At 46.9% G+C, this 22754-nt stretch overlaps 2 protein-coding genes across 7 annotated transcripts; both read right to left on the bottom strand.

Moving 5' to 3' along the window:
- Positions 1 to 1160: 1160 nt before the first annotated feature.
- RIT1 (Ras like without CAAX 1) lies at positions 1161 to 6303 on the bottom strand. Of its 4 annotated transcripts, none has more exons than XM_081025770.1 (6): positions 6266 to 6303; positions 5757 to 5891; positions 5534 to 5590; positions 3039 to 3112; positions 2622 to 2813; positions 1161 to 1586 (listed from the first exon to the last, which is right to left on the bottom strand). In XM_081025770.1, exons 2-6 carry the CDS (start codon positions 5860 to 5862, stop codon positions 1356 to 1358), a joined length of 660 nt encoding a protein of 219 aa, XP_080881896.1. In that variant the 5' UTR covers positions 5863 to 5891; positions 6266 to 6303; the 3' UTR covers positions 1161 to 1355. The 4 variants fall into 4 exon arrangements, with proteins under 4 accessions (XP_080881896.1, XP_080881894.1, XP_080881895.1 ...); XM_081025768.1 differs by having other exon boundaries at positions 6195 to 6279; XM_081025769.1 differs by having other exon boundaries at positions 6246 to 6275.
- Positions 6304 to 7225: 922 nt separating this feature from the next.
- KHDC4 (KH domain containing 4, pre-mRNA splicing factor) lies at positions 7226 to 21744 on the bottom strand. Of its 3 annotated transcripts, none has more exons than XM_081025481.1 (14): positions 21657 to 21744; positions 20947 to 21163; positions 18490 to 18618; positions 18050 to 18129; positions 16863 to 16915; positions 16436 to 16599; positions 15484 to 15695; positions 14917 to 14977; positions 13649 to 13706; positions 13155 to 13408; positions 11276 to 11449; positions 10269 to 10381; positions 9565 to 9656; positions 7226 to 8673 (listed from the first exon to the last, which is right to left on the bottom strand). In XM_081025481.1, exons 1-14 carry the CDS (start codon positions 21692 to 21694, stop codon positions 8474 to 8476), a joined length of 1845 nt encoding a protein of 614 aa, XP_080881607.1. In that variant the 5' UTR covers positions 21695 to 21744; the 3' UTR covers positions 7226 to 8473. The 3 variants fall into 3 exon arrangements, 2 of the variants coding, with proteins under 2 accessions (XP_080881607.1, XP_080881608.1); XR_013991691.1 differs by having other exon boundaries at positions 7233 to 8673; positions 10269 to 10353; XM_081025482.1 differs by lacking the exon at positions 7226 to 8673 and having other exon boundaries at positions 9519 to 9656; positions 10269 to 10353.
- Positions 21745 to 22754: the final 1010 nt, after the last annotated feature.

Here is a 22754-nt window from a genome sequence, read left to right as displayed (position 1 = left end):
CAGTGACATGGAATGTGCAGCGTATGTGACATTGCTTTGAGTACTTTTACACTTAACCTACACACAGTACTCAGGTATCAAAATCATCCTGATTCTAAGAGAGAACTCGCCACCAACACTACAGCTGTTTCTTCCCAGACGATAGTCAGCTCTGCACAGGCTGTGGAAGTGCTATTCTCTCAGGCTGAGCTCTGTCAACCTTCAGACAACCCTGGGGTGAACTCAGCTGGGTCCTCGTACAGAAATCTTCAATGAGGAACTCGCCGCATGGGGGTTTTAAAGCTTCAGGACGGGCTCATTAAACAGAAACACCACAGGCTTTCTTAGAGCACTGAGGCTTGTGCCAGCAACACAATTTTACTCAGACTCCTGATGTCTCTTCTGCCTGGAAAACGCCGTCGGTCTGATGAAGGGCCTAAAGCAGATGGCCAGGCCCAGCTCTTCTGGCGAGCACGGGGAGGCTAAGGGAAAGCACTAGAAGCTATGAATGTAAGTGCATTGCTGGGTGCACCTCGGGGAAAACAAGCCTGTCCAGACGATGGCTGTCCCAAGCAGGGATTTAGATGAAGCAAGTTTAGCAATCCAGAAATGGTTCCCACAGCGTTAGCCTCTGAAGGGAAGGGAAGGCCAAACCCTGAAAGGAGTAAAATAACATCCTACGAGGAGCCTGCACTGCAAGTCATATACTCCTGTTTGTTGTCACCCATCCCAGCACGTTTCTTACAGAAGCCCGGTGGTGCTGGGAACGCCGTCCTGACCCTGCCCTCTTTCTAGCCCAGCTCCTGTAAACTCCGGCCCGATCCCCCCAATCTCGTCACTCCACTGTCTGTACAGTACTCAGTCCCACAGCTGGCTGCTGGGCGTCAGCACCGCTCTCTTTGGCACCGGTTTCTCTGCGTGGATTTTGTTATGTCTCCAGGAGGCACAGTGTGCAGAAGACGGAGGTCCTTCTCGGGGACAGTCCCAGGAAACCGAAGTTGAAGGGGGAGGCGGGGCCATGCATTCCTCTGGAGAGCTCAGTCAGACATGCACGGTGCATGCGGCCCCCTGGGGACCGACAACGTACATTAATTCATTCATTACCATCAGCAACAGAACCCGACACGTGGGTAGATCAAATTCTAATGTGACAATTCAAAAGCAGACAGTGCTCCACTGGGTTAATAAATCAGAATTAGCTAAGAGACAATATTTGCAATACCACATCATGAAAACTCCTAGGAGGCATGTCCCCTTCATCAGTTACTTTAAAAACAACAGTCGTAACGGGAGAAAGAGCAAGGACCCGGCTCACGAAAGCACGTGCTGGACCCCTCTGACCAAGCACTGCAGTTCACAGGTGATGCCTCGCCACCTCAGGTGACGGAATCTTTCTTCTTCCGGAATGGTGACTTCAGCCTCTTCCATACACTGCTTTTGGGTTTCGATTTTTTCTCCATGGCCAGTACTGCCTCCTTTTCTTTCCTGCGTATCTCGCGGACCAGGGCATGAAACACGTCGTCAATGTAATAGCGGTAGGCAGCAGACGTCTCAAAGAACGGACAGCTGAATTCTCGGGCCAGAGCCAGCCCTTCCTCCTTGGTGACCTTTACAAATGGAACCGTGAGAAAATGTGTAATGGCACCGGAGGAAACAATTACAATGACCCACAGGGGAAGGGGCCACCTGGACAGGGGGAGAACACCTCCAGGTGCTCAGCGATCAGGGGTGCCTGGAGCGTTGGGGGGACAGGGTGACACGAATTCTGAGCTTTCTTCTGCCTTCGGATTAGATGAATCTATTTCTACTCTGTTTCGAAGACAGCGCTTGGGAACAAGGAACAGTTAGAGATACCAATTTTCTTCATACTTTTCATTTTAAGAAAGTAAAATGCACGGCAGAGAGAGCTATACTTAAAAAAACCACGATCCTGAAAACGCGAAGGAACCCAAAACTGATACATCCAACCATGGCTGTCCCACAACTTCTCCCGCTTTCGGACACTTAGCCTTTTCCTAAGTTTTTGCTACCATAAAGAGCCCAGCAGTGAACGTTTTATATCTAAATTGGTGAAGAGATTTTTCGAATGAGGATTAACTGAGAAGCATTATGAACTGAACTACTGTCAAACTACTTCCAAGGAGTCTGTACCACTCACTGCTTCCACTAGTCGTCCTGAACGTGCCCTATGCCTCCAGAAACTCTGCACCAAGCAGCAAAGCCCTAGACGGAGTGTCACTTACCCAAAATCCTCTACAGTTTCTCTTATTCTCCCCTCCCAGGGCTCCTTACCCTCACCTCCGGAAGTATATCTGGAAGTCTAATTTTAGTTTCTTCTGATGTGACATAAACAGATTTGTTTCTGAGGTTTTAGGGACTGACCATTCCACGATCCTTCATTTAACGCAAGTCCTACTTGTCATCTAATTACTATCCGGTAGATTTTGTCCGGCAAACTGATTCCTAAAATCCAGATTTTATCTAAAAGCATAGCACACTAGTACATAGAGGGCAGTCTTTGTCTTCCAGGTTAGGGTCAAGCTAATTTTGAATTTTTATTTTAAGACAGAAGAATCTACAAACTGAAATAAAAATGACTAAACCCACCAGATTACAGGTGGCATTTTCAGCTCTGTCCTCACCTGTCTCAGCAGCTTTAGATCAGACTTGTTTCCCACAAGAACCACAGGTGTGTCATCTGTACGGCGAACGCGATAAATGAGCTGCTTAAACTCCCGAACTTCATGGAAACTTCGACGGTCAGTGATGGAGTAACAGATGATAAATCCTTCTCCTGCCCTCATGTACTGATCCCGCATGGCTGTAAACTCTGCCTAGAGGGAGACAAGAGTCATCAATGGTCTGATGCACCCCAGAACGACGTCCATGTTAGCTCTTTATTTCGGGTTAAAGAAGAGAGGCGCTGATTACCTGCTATCCTGAGTCAGGGTGCATGAAAAATTAAAAGACATGAACTAGTGACCTTCTCTGCACAAGCCCTCCCCTCCCCTCTACCACAGTGAGAAGACCCTGACTCATAGCATTCGGAGGTTGGATACCTGTCCAGCCGTATCCAAAATGTCCAGGTTGGCAGGCTCATCATCAATACGGATCCGGATTTTATAAGCATCTTCTACAGGAAGGAAGAAAGATGTACTGTAAACCCACAAGCAATGAATATGCGACCTTACTTTAAAATCCGTCTAATGGAAAATCAGATTACACCAACGTTCTTGAAGGGCCCTCCTTTTCTCAGGAAAAATACTAAATCTATTGAGATACATAAATCGGGTCTTCGACTAAGGTTTTGTTTTGTTTTTCCACATAAGCCATGATGTGAGTTTATTCATAGCTTAAGTTTATAAGACTTCACCCACAATTCTAAGCTAAAAAAGGATTCTGAGAGATTATCTTACTAATTTTTTTAAAATATCAGGCGAGAAAAGTAACTTCACCATTTACTAAACAGTTACTACATGCCAGGCATTATACTAAGTAATTTATATACGTTAACTCATTCAATAGTCACAATAATCCAGTGAGGGAGAAATTAGTATCTCCATTTTACAGATAAGGAAAATTGAAACATTAATACGTCTTCCCCGTAACTAATTATGTTGACTAGTAACATACCCAGAATTAAATTACATAATTAATGATATAGCCAGAATTAAAATCTAGGGCTCCTTGACTCAAAAGTCTTCTGTGCTTACCCATACTTCATTGTTCCTCCTCATTTTAATACTACAGAAAAGAGGAATATCATAACTTACTTTCCTATTTTGTAAGTAATCTATATCATCACCATTTCTCCTTTACGAAAGCAATTTACTTTACGCATATCATTATATTATAGTAACCTTGGAAAACACAGGAAAGTAAAAAAGAAGAGAAAAAACCCACTTGATCACTCCATCATTCAAACAATTGCTGCTTACATCCTGACGTACTTCCTTTTAAAATTTTGTTCTTGAACCCCTGCATCTGACTCTTCCTCAAAGGTGAAGAACTCACTAAATCAATGTTTCTCTGACTACAAGTCACTGTCCAGTAGAATTAGTGAGTTGTAAATGAATTTAATGGGTTGGGACCAGCATTAAAATAAACAAGCATAAACTTAACAAGAAAGAGAAAATAACCAGAGCACACCACACATAACGAGGTAAGTGTAGTTCTGCAGTATTTTAATTACATATACACGTGTGCATATGTATACATGTAGTACACACACATACTTGTTTGTGTACTGGTTACAACGTAAACTTTCCTTCTTGGAGTTAGCAGCCAAAGTTTGAAACAAAACGTGCTAAATTACAAGCTCAGTGAGAACAGACACTGGTTTCTTTTTGCTCATGGCTCTACCTGCCAGGGCCTACCTCAGTGCTTGGGACACAATAGGAACTCAAGAGAGGCAAGTATTTGCTGGTGAATCAGTTAATCTTGTCAGGAGAGTAGCTGATTGGGGAAAAAGTCAATCAATTAAAAGAAGTACGTAACTCTTTCAGAGGACTTTAAGGAAAGGAAAAGATACTTTTGGAGTTCTAAGTAAATTGTCCTAAACCCTAACTTTGTTTTCTTCCTAGAATTCCCACAGTGTTTGAATCCTGAACAAGTTCTAAATTTCATCTCTTACAAGAAGAAGCAAGAACTGTTTCTATTTCTCCCGTCTCACATAAAATGACCACATTCAAAGCTGGGTTAGCACAGAACACTCACTGGCTTTGCAGAAAACAGCAGCAGAGGCCTGGCCCAATGGAAATCCTTCCTAGAGACCCAGGACCCGAGCCGAGTGCCACATCCTGAAAATACTAGTAATATGGCAGACCTCTGTGCCCCATCTCCCTCCACCCCTTTTCTGCTGGGATATCACACCCCTTAGAGTCCAACCCACTTCCTTGTGGTTTAGGAATGACAGCGACGTTCTTAGTCTTTGTAGAAAACAGCAACTTTTTTAAAAAAAGGCAAAATAAAGTCACCCGTTATGCTAACAGCCTCTGGCCGACAACAGAGCATCGAGAACTATAAAAGACTCGATGGAGGGCCTTACTATTTAATGAACTTGAGCGTAAGGACGTGAAGGAAGAGCTTGAGGGGGCGGTCCAGGCTCTGCTAGCCTGGGTTCTAAGAGTTCAGCTGGCTGGCTCTACTCGTTTTTCTGCTTCCTTTTGTGGAAGTTCAAACCAGCTGACTCATAGTTGCAGAGTCAGTCTCAAGTCAGACCCTGAGAGAAGTGACAGCAAAAGGTTTGTTAAGTGGCCTTTAAACTTTTCCTTTAATCTAGCAATACAGTATATCCCCCATAACAATGACAAAGAAAGTGTCCCATGAACGGTTAACGACACACAGATTCAAGACAGCTTATGCTTCTGTACATAGAGAGTTAACCGAGAAAAAGGGAAATAGTCCTTTGTTTACCCGTCCTGCTATGATTCCCTTGTTAAATAAATCCGAATTAGACGTGAAAACAGGCTCAAATTAGAACGTTAAAAACCATCTGAAAGACGGACACCAAGAAAGACGCTTCTGGGGAAATGTCACCCCTAATCGGACTCACCGATGGTGGGGTCGTGGTCCTCGGGGAACCGATGGCTGATGAACTGCATGGTCATAGCTTCAAAAGAAGAAACGAAAGTTAAAGTGCACACACGGCGCCCTGGGAACAATGTGAAGGTGTCCCCACTGCGCGAGGCCAGTGTCCCGCGCGGTCCGGGCGGCGGTCATCCGTGCGCAGACACTGCCGTCCTCCCTCCTGAACTCCGGGAGGAAACGTCACCTACCGCTCTTGCCCACGCCGCCGGCGCCCAGCATCACCAGCTTGTACTCCCGGGAGAAGCCTGGGGGGCTGCTGCAGCCGCTGCCCGCTGCGCGGCTTCCAGGCTCCATCGTCTTCTCCCCGAGGAAACGCAGGGCACCTGGGGGGACACACGGGGACCCGCTGCCGGCCCGGAGCGCAGTCCCAGGGCGCGCGCCCGGCGCGTCCCCGCCGCCCGAGGACACGTCCCCGCCCCAGCCCTCCCCCCGGGCGGCTCGCTCCCGTGACACGGCCCCGGTGTTCCCGCACAAAAACGAGACAAAGGAACTCGGCGTTTCCCTTCCGGCGGGGGCACCGCCGCGGGAGGGAGGTTTGGGGCCCAGGGCCCAGGGCCGCCCGGCCGCGGGGCCCTCACGCCGCCGCCCCCGCTGCGCCCCCGCCCCGGGAACCCCGCGGCTCCTACTCGCGGCGGCAAGGCCTCGCCCGGTCCCATCACCGCGTCCCCTGCACTCACAGCGACGCTCCGGCACTGACCTGTGACCCCTCCCGCGGCCGGGGAAGATGGCGCCACGGCGGGGGGGGCGGGGCCGGGACGCCGCGCCAGGCCCCGCCCCCTCGGGGAGGGCCGGCCCCTCCGGGTCCTGCAGCCCAGCGCCGCGGCTCCCCAGGCCCGGGCCGGGGTGGGGGGCGCCGAGGATGTGACCAGGGCGCGCAGGCGGCCTCCGAGGGAGCCACCGAGGGCTGTTTGCTGCTCGTGGAAGCAACTCACTGGGCCAAACAGGAGGAAACGGGACGGCTCGGCCACCAAATCCTCCCCAAGACAGGAGACATCAAGTTTCCCGCTCAGCAGCAGAAAAAGCAAATATCGTCCAAGGACCAGCTACAAGGAACTGGGGCCCTCGAGGGCCAGGTCTCCAAGGCCATGTGTCCCCAAGTCTAGTTCGTGTTCTCTATTTTAAACTTATGTAAATGAAAGATATTAAAATTTCTGTTTTGCTGTAAACAAATACCCTCCCAACAGGAAATTTGAGAGTTTTCAGGTAGCTTTGAATTAAATATAGAAATAAATGAAGGCACGATCACTATATTCCTCTTTTCAGGGAGCACACACAGGTACTAGGAGGAACTTTCCGGGAAATCCTTCCGTTGCAACTTCTGCTCGCCTTCCTTTCTGAGAATGTTTTCCCACAAATAATTTGCATTTCCTTTAAAAGTAGGTTTCATTCACTCAGTCCCTTTACAGGTATTTAATAAAGGAGAGCTAAAATATGAAAATGGAAAACATCCAGCATAATAGTCTTTTACATTTTCATCTGGACTTCTAAGGGTTTACTTTGGAAAGTCATAAAATTCATGAAACCATAGGCCAACTTTTGGGTCCATGTATGTAGTTTTCTGATGGGGTTAGAATTTTGTCTTGTAATTCCAACTATGAGTAAACAAACTTATGAATTTTACTGCATGGATGGCTTGTGGAAGAGAGAACAGAGAAACCACGAGCAGAATATTTATACATTTATTTATAATGAAATTATGGTCTAAATATTTACAACATATAGGAAACCAGAGGGTAAGTTTATACAAAGCCAGCCTGCAAAATATTCAAATGTGCAAAAATGACAGTTCAGTATCTCAAACTACTTCTGGTTCAGCAGACTAGCTCCTTCACTTTCACACATCAATATATTTGATACAAAAAAGTTCTTTTGGCAAAACCGGTAATGCCAAGAAAAAGGAGGGGCCATCTCAGTCACTTAGTCCCCCATCCTATAGCAAGTAGTCACATCTCTCTATTTTTGCTGCAACCAGTTCTGAGAGAGACAGACTGCTGTGTTTCATTTCTGTGATGAGTTCCGACCAGCTTCTGATCAAGTAGTTTTCTCTGACCCAGTCGAGCAATAAACACAGCCATGGCTATGACACAAGTGTGCCTGAAGGTGCCAGCTTTGGACCATTCCAATAAAAAGACAACCAGTTCTGAGAGACAGACCGCTGTGTTTCATTTCTGTGATGAGTTCCGACCAGCTTCTGATCAAGTAGTTTTCTCTGACCCAGTCGAGCAATAAACACAGCCATGGCTATGACACAAGTGTGCCTGAAGGTGCCAGCTTTGGACCATTCCAATAAAAAGACACAATGAAAAACATAACTTTGTTTTCCTACCCAGGATCCAGCTATCTCTGACAGTTTGAAATTAGTAAAACAGCACTTTCCAAAACAGAAGGAATCCAAAAATGAAACGGGGCTAAGGAATTCAGAAACTTAGTACAGAAAGGAAAGGATGGCCTTAAAATCATTTCCCCACTAATAAATAGTAAGGCTTCGTGTGTAACCAGTTATTATCAAAATTGAACAAACAGTAGTAAAATACAAATAAAACTTTCTTTGCAACGGAATAGGGGCTACGTGTTTGGAAAAGGCCGGACCAGGTCAATGTATACTGGAATGACCCTGTTGGGAAGCTTTGCTGAACAAGCACGTCGCCAACCGTTTAAAAAAAAAAAAAAAAAGCTTCTGAGACAAATCTGTGATCCTAAGTAAATGTGAACAGATGCTATGCCACTGCAGAAAAAGGGATGTTTTAAAAAGAATGCAACCCCTTTAAGAAAGGGGACACTGCGTCTCTAAGTTCCACGAACGTCCACGATGGTTCCCAGTGCAGGCCCCGGTCTTGGTCAATCAAATGCATGCATTATTGCTAAAGAAGAGTCACCAAGGGTCAAAACTCTGTTCCACTGTTTCCTACGGGGCCATCCAGAATGGCATCTGTTGTTTAGCTCGTGGCTGCGACGAAGGGTACTGATACCCCAAACTCCAGCCCTGTGGAAAACTACTTGCATTTTTATGGCCTCCATGTTCCTCCTCCTCGTCCGATGAGTCTGCAGCATAAGCCACCAAACCAAATCCCTTCTCTGTAGTTTTCATCTTCTTGACTGGATAATCTAGAATAGAGAAAAACAATCCCAACCCCATTCCCCACCAAGAAAAAAAAAAAAAGAAAAAAAAAAGACAATACCATAAATTCGTTAATGAAAAAAAGATGTTAATTGTAAGTGGTTAGTTGGACACCATTTTGAAGTCACAGGGTCAGTGGTCACCCAAAAACGTTGAAGATCACACGAAAAACAGCATCAGCACCAGCAAATGTGGGTCCACCAGAACCATGTAAGAAAACAGAGAAAGAAAAAAGAAACATAAAAAAAAAAAAAAGAAAGAAAAAGAAAAAAGGAAAGTTAGCAAGTGAGTCTCTGGAAGATGATATTTCACCTTTTAAAGAGTTAAAAGAAAAGAAGAAAAGAAAAAAATTTATTTTTTCCTATTCATTTTTATTATGACTATAGGCAAAGAACAGCAGCCCAAGTGCCCTCACAGGATTCAGAGCTCTGGGGCACTAAGGAGCAACTATGCTTGTATAGCCACAGGCTGACCTATTCCCCCACCAACAGAGCTATGACGGGGGGCGTGGCTCAGCTCTCAATGCAAAAAATTCTTCACTAAGTCTGTGTCAGTTCACCTCCAGGTACTTAGACAACAAGGCAACAAAATATTGAAATGACCTACCAATCATTAGTATTTCGTAGGGTTTTAATGTCACTGATGCTATGTATAAAATACAAGTCGACTGACTCTTTTCTAGACACACGTCGGTTGAAAATAAAAGGCTGTGTAACTATATTCTGTCCACATAAATAAAAAAAAGTATTCTCATTAGATCAAAGAGGTTGGACTGGACACCTAAATGAGTCACAGCTGAATAAACATCAGGTGTGAAAACTAATGGCTGAAGACCAGTCTTAGCCACTTCCTTATTCCCCCAGTTACACCTTACTCACCATGGTTGCCTGTTAAGGTCCCAGACCCATTTCTTTCATCAGACTCTGTTTTTATTCCAGTCACTGGAAAGGCTGGTGGAGGCATCAACTGCCTGTTAAAAGAAAAAATGAAACACTCTTCAATTTTAAATTCTCCAGTAGACAAGAAGTGGAATAACAATACAGTCCGCAGATAAATTTTCAAGTTCATTTTCACCATTAATTTCAACCCTTTCCACCTGATCCATCCTTCAAACTACGTCCAAGTTGTACGATTATCAGGCCTTGCCTACACAGCCAGGCCATGCCAGAACCAGAATAACTGTCTCAGGAAGTGAGCTCCCGCTTACGAAGGCTCGTAATAATACAAGACAGGAGAAATCAGGCACTGGCTGGCAGGCTGGGCTCTCAGTGAAGTACCTCCACCCATGATACTCTATGCTTCTAAGTTGCAAAAATGGCTTGACCGTGTAACACTTCTGTTACTGCCTACCCTTAATAAGCATTGAATGCGTCAAAGCTGAGCGTGCCTGCATCCAAGACTGTAAGTCACATCACTGTACTTTCCAGTACTGCACTAATTACAGCAAGCAGGAACTTGTTTGACCCAAATGATTTCATCTCAGCTTTGGAACACGGAAGCTCACAGCAACCACCCTTCACACTGACGGTGCCCTCAAACGGCGCCCGGCCGTATTCCTGTCATGACGTCCCACCTGACTTACCTGTCCCTCTCTCGCTCTTTGCCTGAGGAACTTGCCGGCTTCGATCCTGCACCTTCAATCTCATTCTGACTGGAGAAGCCTGTACCTAAATTAGTCATATGAATGGGTCCATGCTATGAGCAGAAAAATACAGTGGCATTAGCAAATCTACAGCTGCTGCATTGACTTTAGCTCCTTAATGTAACTGTCAAGCACCTCCCTTTCTGGTCAACTGCAGTAAGCTACACTGCACGGCTCTCTGGGGTCTGGAGCATGACTACAGGCGAAGAGACTGCACACACTCCTTTTCCCTGGAGGGATGGTCGGGGGCGCTGGGAGTCATCACGCTATGTCTGTCTGTTTTCAACTAGCATACTTCACTGCTTTGTATAAACCTAGTTACAAAAACACTTCCACGTCTGTTCCTGGCAAAATGTAAAGGTGCTTCTCCTGATAAAACAAAATTGCACCAAAACAACATTATTTTAATACTTTAAAACTCTTTAGTGAATGACTGTGTTCATAATGATATATATGCACAGAATCACTACACTTTTAGGGAGGGGTAGGATTTGAAAAAAAAAAAATGACTTTTTTTTTTAAGGGGAAAGAGTGGGAAGAACAGTCCACCGAAAGCCAGGGTTTTACAAACCACGTATTGGTAGAATGATAGCTTTCAGTGAGATGTGCAGGGAGGTAAAACTATCAGAGAATTGCAAGAGTCAGCTGCGTGGATCAGCAAGTACAGAATTCTACCGAGCCCCTCCCACAGGCCAGTCAGCAGCCCTATCTGGGGGGAGAGCTTCGTATTCTCTAAGCACACTGACCCCCAAAACAAAAGCCACCCAAGAGGCATCACTCTTGCTTTAAATTGATCCCCTAAGGATAAAAATCTGATCTAAAGAACTCCAGAAGGCAGACATGCTAGTACTGGGGAGATAACGCATACAGAGGTGAATTTCTCTTTCTTTAAAGGGAAAATATAGTAGGATACGGCTTGGAAAGTAAGACAGGGGATTGTATTTAACCTGGTATCCCAGCAGTCCCGATTCCCGCTCGTCAGGTAGCTCCTCTGTGAAACGCCTCTTCTGTGCCTGGGGCTGAGTTGGGAGTGGGGGCTGGGGCGGGGGCGGGGGCTGGGGGCCCGCTGGCAAGGCCGTTTTGACGGGAGCAGCAGGAATAAAAGGTCCACTCAGCGGAGTCTGAGACCAAAACAAACCAAGGGGAAAACAAGTGTGAGCAAGCCCAGCGCGGGACAGCAACAATGATTACGATATGCTGTCATGACCAATATGTCACGACAAATCTTTCATTGTCTGGTTCTTAGCTTCTTTCAAGTACAATTCAGTAACAGTATTATTATTATTACCTGGCCTGCCCACCTTCGTAGCAGGGAAACATGAAATCGACCATCCCTACAGCGCTCGTTGTGCATCTAAGCTATTAGGAGCCAACACAACCATTAACAAACAGTAGTACCTGGAGCCACTTACTCAGTTCAGAAGTTACCAAGAAGGACAGGCTCTTATTAAAGCCCTTCAATCAATGCGACTAGCTCTTCTGGGTCATACATGCTGCTAAGGCTTGTGGCAAAGGCAAGTCCTTGGACCACTTCCATGGTGAGTTGGTATGTCAAGAGCGAGAGTAACTTACTGTCTAACCTTCTAAGAAGTGTTCCAAAAAGGAATGAGGGTCATCAAAAGCAAAGACAGTACACATTAAACAAGCACTTCTAAAAAGAAAATATTAATAACAAACAGCTAATATTTACTGACTGATCGTATCACCTTACTTGATGCCTGCAATCCTCGGAGATATTAATTACCATTATACCCATTAAATACAAGGAAAACTAACACCTGGAATGGTGACGGTACATCCCAGGTTACGCAGCTCACAAGGGCGAAGCATGACGGATGCGGCCAGCCTATCTCTACAGCCTACCCTTAATCACTCTGCTCTACTGCTTTCTAATTACGAAGAATGAGGCTCAAAGCTGGTGAACCATGGCTCTGCCTCCCTATGAAAGGTAAAATGACGACCGGGGACCACACACAGTGTTTAGTTCAGAAACCCTTTTTGTGTCGCCCTGTACAGCCCCGTTCAGCGCTCACAGCCCACAGGAAGGCGGCCGGGCCATGGTTCGAGGCTGCCGTTTGCTCTGGCATGGGTACACTATGAGAGACCCACAGAGAAGGGCCCGCCATAAATCCATTACCATGCCATCTCATGGGTCTCTCCCCGGCCTGAGGAGGATGGTACACAAGCTGCCTAGAGGAGCAGCTGCCTACTCTTTCCCTAAAATTCTGGTTTTTTATGGTTTGAGAAATATGCACCCGCATTTAGAATGCTTAAGTTTGGCGAGTTCACGTATCTCTTGGCCTAGGAACACCTGTATGTGGTACAATATCTCTTCCTCTGATTAGTAATTCCGTGCCAATCACTAAGGGGAGGAAAGGAACGCCGGGCCCAGGCAAACGAGGGACCACACTATGACACACCACCATCCTGACCTGCCACCTATTTCTGTCGGCCAAGTGTGACGTGCACACGGCCATGCTCTTTCGCCTGGTACTGTCTGCAGCCGCTTCTGGGCCACAGCAGCCGAGTGGCGGGAGTTATGACAGCGACCGAGCAGCCCACATAGCTGAAAAATGTACCATCGGGCCGTTTGTAGAATGCCCGCACAAGTGTAAGGGGCAAGTCTCGGGAAAGTAACTGTAAACTTCGGGATGAGTACACACTACTGCCAAGTACTCAGAGGTCTGGTGCTGGTAACACGGCGAGGACAAGAGGCAAACGGCACCTCACGTCACACACGAGTCCCAGTCTCAGCACCGCCCTCCCGCCCCTTGCCTGGCCCGGTTTCTCCTGCCCGGTGGCACGTTTCGCACCCTTGCAGCCTACCTGTGCAGTGCTAGCTGGAGGCTGCACTTGTGCTATCGGGTATTGTGTTGGCACAGGTGGGACTCCAGTAGGTAATGCTGGCAAGACTCCAGGTGCCAATGAAACAGCTGGCGGCACCATGCCAGGTGCTCCGTAGGGAGGCTGAACCGGCTGCTGAGGAGGGGGAATAACAGGGTAACCAGACTGATAGCCATTGGATGGATAATATGGTGGCTGAGGAGGGACATTACTTATAGCAGAGGGTTGTGTATAGCCTGAGGGGGAAGAAAAAAAGTGTTTAATCAGCTGCAGCAGAAGGAGACATTTTAGCCGAATATTAAACTTAATCTCTAGGGAAGAAAAACACTGAGGCTCAAATGGCTTTCCAAATCACCCTAAGGTGAAGGGAACGTCATTGGTGCCCAGGCAGTTAGTTTAGCCTCAGGTATCATTATTTTATTCGTAAGTATCACTAGCAAAATATTTTTTGGTGAAACACTTCAAGACACACACACCTGGTAAAGGCACAGCAGTATTAATCTGATTCACAAATCTAGAGTATTCGGCATGAACCTGAAAGAGAAGCAAAAACAAATGAACGTTGGGCAGTCCTATTACGGAGTATTTCCAAGGGATCTGACATACAGTTCTAGGACAAAGCAGTCAGGAATTCAAATATTCCCACTGATGTTTCAGTCAAATTTAGACTTGCTTGTTCTCTCATGTACTGAGTGACCTGTGCCCAAGGAGCTCATGGTTTAGTAAAAGTCCAGCACTTTCCCACTCATTCCTCATTATAAGCGTCTTAGTAACTCAGTAACTTCAAGCAGCAACAAAGACAAAGACAGGGAGCAGTCAGGAAAGAGATCTGGGACGAGGGCAGCTAAATCGGGTTCCGTCACAAAAGCAAGGAAACAGCACGTCCCCAAAGGGCATCCTTAAATCGGAACAAACACAGGGTTGAACCCGCAAACCCAATCTCCTTTAGGTGCTGGCCAGACAGCCCTAGTTTAACTTTTACTTGTTTGTTTTTAAAATAATCAAGCAATGATCCCAAAGACAATGCTAACTGCTTTTGAACTGTTACAGCTCTACAGTTACTGTGCCTAAAGCGGGTATTGAAAAGCATCTGGAGTACGTATCCTAAGTGACCTGAGCAGGGATCCAGTGTGGTTCCAATAACCGACCACACTGAGACTGAGATACTAACGTACTACCGGTTTCAAAATTCCACACTGAAATAGCTCCCGAAGAAGAAATGCAGACCAACTGTGCCCCTGGCTAGGGAACTTTGACTTCCTTATAGAAAATGGTAGTTGCCAGAATGGTAGAGTGGTTTGAATAGTGTCCCCCAAATTCACGTCTGCCTGGAACCTCAGATTAGAACCTGATTAGCTCGTTCAGATGAGGCCGTACTGGATGAGAAGGGCCCTGAATCCAATGACTGCTGGCCTTAGAAGAGACAGATATGGGGGAAGGCCGGGTGACCACAGAAGCAGAGCCTGGAGTCACATTGACATGAGATAGCTTGCCAAGGAACGCAGGCAAACACATGAAGATTCGCCCGCACGGCCCTGGAAGGAACCAACCCTGCCCACACCTTGATTTTGGACTTCTGGCTTCCTGAGGTATGAGGGAAATACATTCTGTTGTGTTAAGTGACCCAGTTTGTGGTAGTTTTGCATGGCAGCCTGGGAAACTAATACAGGTGGGAAATATAGCTAAGACACAGTCCACAAAGGCAGGAGCTGTGCCAAATGAGCACCAGACAAATGTTACTTACTGTTTGCAAGAGATTCTCACAGAGCTTCTTGGCAGCTGCCAGGCCTTCTGGTTTGGGGTGACTGCAAAGTAAGAACCAAGATTCAAAGGGGGAAAACTACAGGATACAGGATTCTGCTTTCACTTTGTGTGCTGCTGTATCAATTTAATACATTCAATGTAGCACAAATCTAAGCTTCTAAAAACCACAAAAAGGGATCACAAAATAGTGTCACGACCCCTTTAGGATGTGACTTAGATTGTGGCCACCAATATTTTATTGGTCTTTCTCTGAGTGACGGTACTTCTTGATATAAAGATACGTTAAAATACTGTCACAGATTTAAATGTAAGTCATCAGAGGCTCATCCCAGCTCCCTTTAGGACAACTGGACTTGAATAAAACCCAAGGACTTGAACACCAAAAAGTTCATTTTTTTAACCTAATTCAGGAAGCTTTTCAACTAATCATGAAATGAGTCCTCCCAGTGTTTACCTAAGTCCCTCACGTTACTTATGAAGCCCAATTTTCTTACTCCCAATCATTCCTGCCTATACTAATAACTGACAAGGACCCTGCCCGGCGTACCTGATATAAATATACATAGGTTCGAAAGCTTCGCGGCCGGATGCCGGCTCAATGCAGCCCGAACCCTTGCCTCGCAGGAAGACTTTGGCACCCGTTTCAATCTGAATGTGCTGCAAGTAGGAGCAGCCTGGACCTTCCACCTTCTCCTTGACATTAAAAGTGGGCACAGCATGTTCTAGACCCACGAATAATTTATCTTGAACATAATGCATCTGTAAAGAGCAGAGTACCCAGTTTAAACAGAGAATACATAATTAAATCCGAACTTGGAAAAATTATTATGCAAAATACTTTAACCTTCCAGAATCTTTATATCACTTCCAGAATAAGGACCCGCTATCAATTTCTACCAAGAGCCCATGAAAATAATTTAAATAAGAACTACACAGTCCAAATCCCTACCTACGACACTAACACCTTACTCGGTTCAGCAAATCTACTTAAGAACCAAAAACCCCAAATCCAGTCCTGAGTAGACATGACCATGCCCCCTCGGCAGAAGGCCCCATCAATTAAGGAATCAGGGCAGACAGCCTGCAGTAAAGCGAGCATGTTGGGTGGTACAGTCAGCCCTCTGAGCTCTCCAGGGAGGGCTGCTCTCTGCAACCCGTTTTTCTAGGAGGATGGTATCGGCAGAGCCTTACTTCATCAGACTCAGCCTTCTTAGTCCTCCAGGCGCCATCAAGTTTACAAACAGAAATTCAAACCACTGACTTCAAATGTACCATATGCACACTTTGTTTGATCTGTCAAGTCCCTTTCTGGAATATTTCAGTAGCAAGAGATGTGTGCTCAGGTGTTCGTTACATCTCGCAAACCTCAGTGGTCCGTTAACAGCACGTCAATAATAGGTGGTGTTCAGATTTTCTTTCTTCACGGTTTCTGTATTCATTGTCATGTGTCCTTTCTATAGAAATGACAAAGCTGTTAATGATCCCTCCACAAAACATACCCCTGACTGGAAGGGTGGCTTTTGGCTAACAGCTGGAGACAGCTGCACGATGGGTGCTGGCTGGTGATACACAGTGACAGTCGCACCGTTGAAAGTCGGGCTCGTCCCTGTGGCAGCTTTCACCACCCCATTGGTGATGATTTCTTTGATTCGGTTTACAGCTCCTAGGAAAAAACACAAAGAGTAAGATACTGAAGGACTGAAAGAGCTGACTAGTACCCAATGAGAAACATAGGCCCACACTCAATTACTCGAGTATTAATCTACTTGATAGGTGACTCAAGTATTTGGCTCCCAATCTCTCCACACCCCCGTGCACTCATGAGTAGTTCATAAACACTCCCCAGGGACCGTCTACCAGCCTATTACACACAGCCCTGTACTCTGCCCTTCACAAAAAGCGATGTGAGTCAGAAGTATTACTTACTGTCCACTAATTCCCGTGTCTGGCCCTGAACATGAAGATATAATGGACGATCCCTATAAAGAGAAATAGAAGATGAAGGATGGTCCCAATCTGGTTACAAGAGGCGCCAAATGGGTCACCACAACTAATTTGTAATGTGCCCTGCTTCCAAGTCATTGAAAGGGACTGGTGCTAATGTCTGGGAACATGGTTTATCAGCAGGGGGATGAATCAACTTTTCTGGTTGCTTCAAGCTGACTGGCTCACATAGAGATCAAATCTGTTCTTAGGGGCTCGGGAGGACTGGCATCCAGTGATGCCACGTAGGCCAGTGTTTAAGAACAAGTCCTTTTTGTGCTGCCTACCAGGTTATGGACAAATGAGCTCTGGGCTGCCCCAGTTAATGGGGAGGGAGTGACGGCACACACACATTTCTCCACAGGCCCACACCCACCGTGGAGAGACCTTGGTTTAGAAATGTAACAGCAGCTTAAAGCCAGGTTTGAATTACAATGCAGGAAGTGATCCGTGGCCATACAATTCATAAAAGCTGTAGATAAAAGACAACTATTTAAAAACAAGAGTTTGAAACAGTAACCAGCACATATACATTTTCGGTTTCAGGAGGAAATGTTGCCTCCTAATTATATCTAGTGTAAGCCAAGGTTTAAAATGTTTTCTTGTTGAGTACCTGTCCTCAAAAATTGAATAATGGAGTGGATGAAACTAAACTGAGATGAAATCTTTACATGGCTAACCTACAACCTATAATCAGAGAGGCCTTAGGGGTCTGATAAAAGAACTTTTTTTTTTTTTTAAAAGAGAAACTACAACAAAACATGAGCTCCTCTGTTGGGGGAAGTATTTATTTCCATAGGAAGAAAGTTTAGAAGTCTATACATCAAAGGTTAATTGTCTCCTTTGATACTTCTGTATAATTTGTTGCCATCAATACAAACATTAACTGTGACATAAAAAACCAAAGAGCAACAGGGAAGAAAATAACTGGCAATGCTTCTTCCCCCTGTTGGAGATGTCCCAAATTCAGCGATAAAGCACATGCACATGCACACACACACACCTGTAACCAAACAGCTGCCACATAAGCTGCTAATCAAACATTTACACAGTCCAGAAGAATGAAAACTGTGAAGCCAACGCGAGCCGTATGCCCAGCCCTCCCCAAAGCACAGGAGAAGCACACACACCCTGGTCCCACTTTGGTCTTCTCCTCCGTGGTCATGAACCTCCCTCGGGTTGACACGGCAGCCCCACTCAGTCGGCTGATCTACAAAGGAAACGTTCCATTAAAAAGAGAATGTGGCAACTGACAGATTTCAATGACAGGTAGCAGGACAGAGTATCCGCACCCATTCACCCCCACCAACAAGGCAGGAATGAGTCCTGGCCACTACCTGAAACTCCCATTCCCGTTCCCTACTCAGGCCACCTCAGGGAATTCACCCGTTTCTTCACCTTCACTAAGAAGTCTCTGCAGTTCAATTAAAGCCAGCCTTGACTTTGGAGACTCTGACCCAAGTCCACTAACAAGTGCCTGCCTCCTGTCTGTCTGTATTTGGAAGTCTTGTTTTCCTGAAACCACAGTCCCCCTCCCCCCAGCTTCCCCAGAGGCCCAACAGCTCCACACCTCGTCTTGAGTCTGTCCTCGAGTCAGCAAGTTCCTGCACGTGAGAGGCACGTCATTGATCTCCACTTCTGCCACCACCAGATCATCTTTGCTTTTGCTGCTAGTGAGGCCTTTGCCAGGGGCCTGAAGCTACCAAGAGGGAAATCAGGTTAAAAAGTGGATAGGATGGAACAGGACCTTCCCACTACCCGGTGTCCAGCCACTCCTTCCCAAGTCCCGCCACCTCCTTACCTTTCCCTTTACCAGCCTGCAAACACCCTTGGAAACACTCCTTGGACATTCTTCATAAATAAACTAACAAGCAAACAAAACCTCACTAAAATGACGCCAAGTTCAGTCAATTTACTTGAAGGTCGTCAGACTTCTCTACAACCTTGGTCATGGGTGCAGTTTTATGACCACATCATTACAGAAGTCTATGGACTAGAAACTGCAAACTCCAAGAGGAAAGTTGCTTTATAGCTCGACTGGCTGGCTGTGCGGGTAGTAAATACACGGTCGAGTCCAAAGCACAACTCACATGTCAAGTGTGTGCCAACACTATAGTCACAACATATCAAATTCAACTAATGCCATCCTTGCAATATCCCAAAAATCTTTCAATGGTATCTAATTAACATTCCACCCCATTATACATCTTATCTCACTGAAGCCTTCTGGCCACCTTTAAAGATTATCAGTGTCATCCAACAGAACCTTCTGTGGTGACGTAAGTGTTCTCTGGCAGTCCAGTATGGGAGCCACTGGACTGTCACAGTCACAAATCCATTGAACACTTGAAATGTGGCTAATGTGACCCAAAAGCTACATTTTTCATTTTACTTTTAATTCAAATTTGATTTACATAGCTACGTGTGGCTAGTAACTACTGGACTGGACCGCACAGGTATATTACCAATCCCATTGCAGACGAGGAAACCTAGGCACATCTGTCAGCGCTACCCAACCAGGAACAGGAGATTACGGGTTTCAAACCTAGGTATTCTGATTCTAAATCCAGTGCTTATGTGCCATGCTGCCTCCTGCTGAGTTCATTTACCATTTCAAAGATTATTTTTTAGAGAAAAATGAATCTAAACAATTAAAATCAGTATTAAGAATTTTAATATTCAAGGAGCAGTCCATCTTCCTCGATGTCCTTTTGTTATTTCCTTGTAGAGCTTAGAAATGGAAAGTTGACTCACAGTCTTTGCAAACCATAAAAATACAATGAGTAATCAACTTCCAATCCACTAAACATTTGCAACCGATTCTGCACAATTTGAATATTTCAGCATCCAGACAGGTTATGGCCTACTGATAAAACATCCGGCTGTTACCTACTGATTAACTGAAAAGCTAACAAAGAATTTCATTTTCCATTTTCCCCAGCGTTACTTAGGCATAATTAACAACTGAAAATTGAATATTTAAGTCCAACGTGATGTTTGGCTACACGTATACATCGAAATAATCACCACAAACATGCTAACAGAACATATCCATCACCTCACATGAATCGCATTTTCAAATACAGAACTCATCTCTTCACAGGTACCAAGGAAGGCAAATTTTAAGCCAAAAGAATATTTTTTTCAAATTATAAATGTAATGGGATGGGCTGCTTTGGAAGACACGGAATTCTACCACCCCACAGAGGCTTTCCAGCAAAAGCTAAACATCCAATTGTCCTACGTGCGTCTGAAGTAGACATACCACTTACAGGCGTTGGACAAGCCACTTTCCATTCAGGAGCCTGATTCTTCTTTGTAAACTGGTGACAATGATCCATTCCATAGAATTGTTGTGGGGATTTTTTTAAGCGCAAAGTACGCATTCTAGTAACACAGAAAGCCACTATACTCATTGTCCTGTAGGAAGATTCCTGCATTCGATGGCAAAGTGCATTAAAGGCTTCAAAGTCCAGATCCATCCCGGTTGTAAGATTCTAATTAGATCAGGAGTTTTATAAGATGACCAAATGATTTCCTCAATTGTGCGAAAACAACAAAACCACCCGTATACGAACGAGTCATTTATTTCACGTTTGGTGGCACCTCAGTGACGCAGTCACGATTACAAAGTGGGGTCTACAGATAGATCTTCGTTAAGAGACATTTTAAACCTCACTTGCTTAACCTGAACCTCCCTTTCGACGTTAGGGAAAACGCACATGTATCAGAAAAAAATATTACATCACTGGCTTTTACACAATCACGCAGGCAGAACGGAAGCTGAACTATGCAAACAGAGAGAGAAAACGAGCTATACGTGGTCCCCAAGTGCGAGCAGCCCGGTCGCAACCGCCTCGTGAAAACAAACGACCCAGTATCACCTGACACATCCCCAACCTAAGTAAGCGACCTGTCAAGTCCCGTAAGCCGTTTTCCCCATCCACGCAAACGCCTGGGAGGTCGCGGGGTCAGGAACCAGCCCGCGCTAACACGGCCCCGGCCGAGCCCCTTCCACTCCGCGTACCTTCTCGGCAGCGCTGGCGGCTGGCTTCAGCTTCCCTTTGGCCATGAGCATGGCGTTGATCTTGGCGGCGACCGCGGCCGCAGCGTCCAAGGCTCCCGACGGAGCAGCCGGGGCGCCCCCGGGGCTTCCCCCGCCGCCGGGGCCCTCCGCGGCCGGGGCCGCCGGGGGCAGGAAGAGCAGGGGCGCTGGCGCCGGTTGGTCCCATTTGCTGCGACGCCTGCAGTGAGGGCGAGGAAAGTAAGGGCCTCCGAGCCGCGACTCACGTCCCCTTCTGAGCCCCGCCTGGGCGCCCCCCCGCCGCTGTCACGTTCCCTTCCCACCCCCGGCTCTCCCACGGGGGCTGCAGATGACCGTCGCCAACAGACAGTTCCTGCCACGGGGCTCCAAGTCCTCTCTGCGCTCAGCCTGGCGCGGAACCGGCTTCCTTTCTGCTCCGTCGCCCCCACCCAAAGACCGCCCTCTCCCCGCGTGCCCGCGTTTCCGCCTTCCGCGTGGCTCGTCCTTCCGAAGGCCCCTGCTTGCCTCCTCCCTCCGATCCCCGCCGGCCTTTCCCAGGGCCCCAGGCCTGCTCCCCATCCTCCCCAACAGCCCGGCCCTCCGCCATGTACACTGTCCGCGTCAGCGCCCTCCGCCCACTCGCGGCTCCCACGGCCCATCCGCCTGTCCCGCGCCCCACGCTCGCCGCGATGCCGTCGCCCGCATAGCTTTACCCGCCGGCTCCGGGATGCGTCGCGCTCCCCGCGGACATGGCGACCGGCTCTGCTCAACCACCCGCCAACTACCCCACTACCACCTTCCCGTCACTTCCGCCCCCAACGCCCTCACGCACAGTCTCTTCCGGTCGTGAGGCAAAGCAGTTCCGGTCAAAACGTCGATTCCGATTGGCCTCTCGTTGATTTCGAGGCGTCCGGCGTTGTCGGAGACACGTAGGGTGTGACCTTCCCGCTCGCGCCTTGCCCCTGAGAAAGATGGCGACACTAACCCTCCTGTGCAGGCGGACTTGGGGCGGGCGGGGGGCATCCATCTTTGTTGTGGGCACGCTGGTAACCGACAGGACAACACGCATGAGTCAGGGCACTAACCAGGTTTCTCCCCACGCTCAGCTTTATGCGCGTGGAATCCCAGCCTCCGGCCGGGGAGAGAGAGGTTTCTCGCCACTTTTGCCCACTTGCCGTTTCAGTTACCTATTTAGGAAAAGATAAATGATCGTCCCAGAGGTCATGTGAAGAATTTCTGTGTTGGTTTTTTGTTTTGTTTTTTCTCTTTCGGTGCGCCAGTTTTAAGAGGAGGCCATCTATAAAGATGAGTAAGTTACGGGCCGTGCCTTTCTAGGAGTCGTGATGCGGCGGGGTAGACACGCAGGCAAATCCTGTGGTGATAAGGTGGTATAACAAGCCACGGTGAAGAGGACAGCCTGCTCAGCCTGGTGGGGCTCCGACGCAGGTGTTTGAAAGAAACGGAAGCTGAGCATCAGGGAGCGGACGGAGGGCTGGGGAAGGGATGCAGCCCAGGTGATGCACACCCTGTTCCGGGTCCTAGGTACTTAGACTTCACCTGGCTGCACTGTGGGGCCAGACCACGGAACGCCCCGAAGGCCAGCTGAGAAATTCCAGTTGATTGTGGAAGCCAAGAGATTGCCAACACTTGGGGTTCCTTGGAGCTGCAGGGAGTCTCTAGATCGAATAAGTGAAATACAACGTTTTCAAATAAGTCTACGTTCTGATAGGATTCGTCGAATTCAAATTCATTTGAAAGTCAAATTGATGGTGTGTTCCCTTTAGCATTTAGTGTCCCCTCCATACAAACAA

This window comes from Rhinolophus hipposideros (assembly GCF_964194185.1).
Source record: "Rhinolophus hipposideros genome assembly, chromosome: 19".
NCBI classification, from domain to species: Eukaryota; Metazoa; Chordata; class Mammalia; order Chiroptera; family Rhinolophidae; genus Rhinolophus; species Rhinolophus hipposideros.
This window is presented reverse-complemented; position numbering and strand designations above follow the sequence as displayed.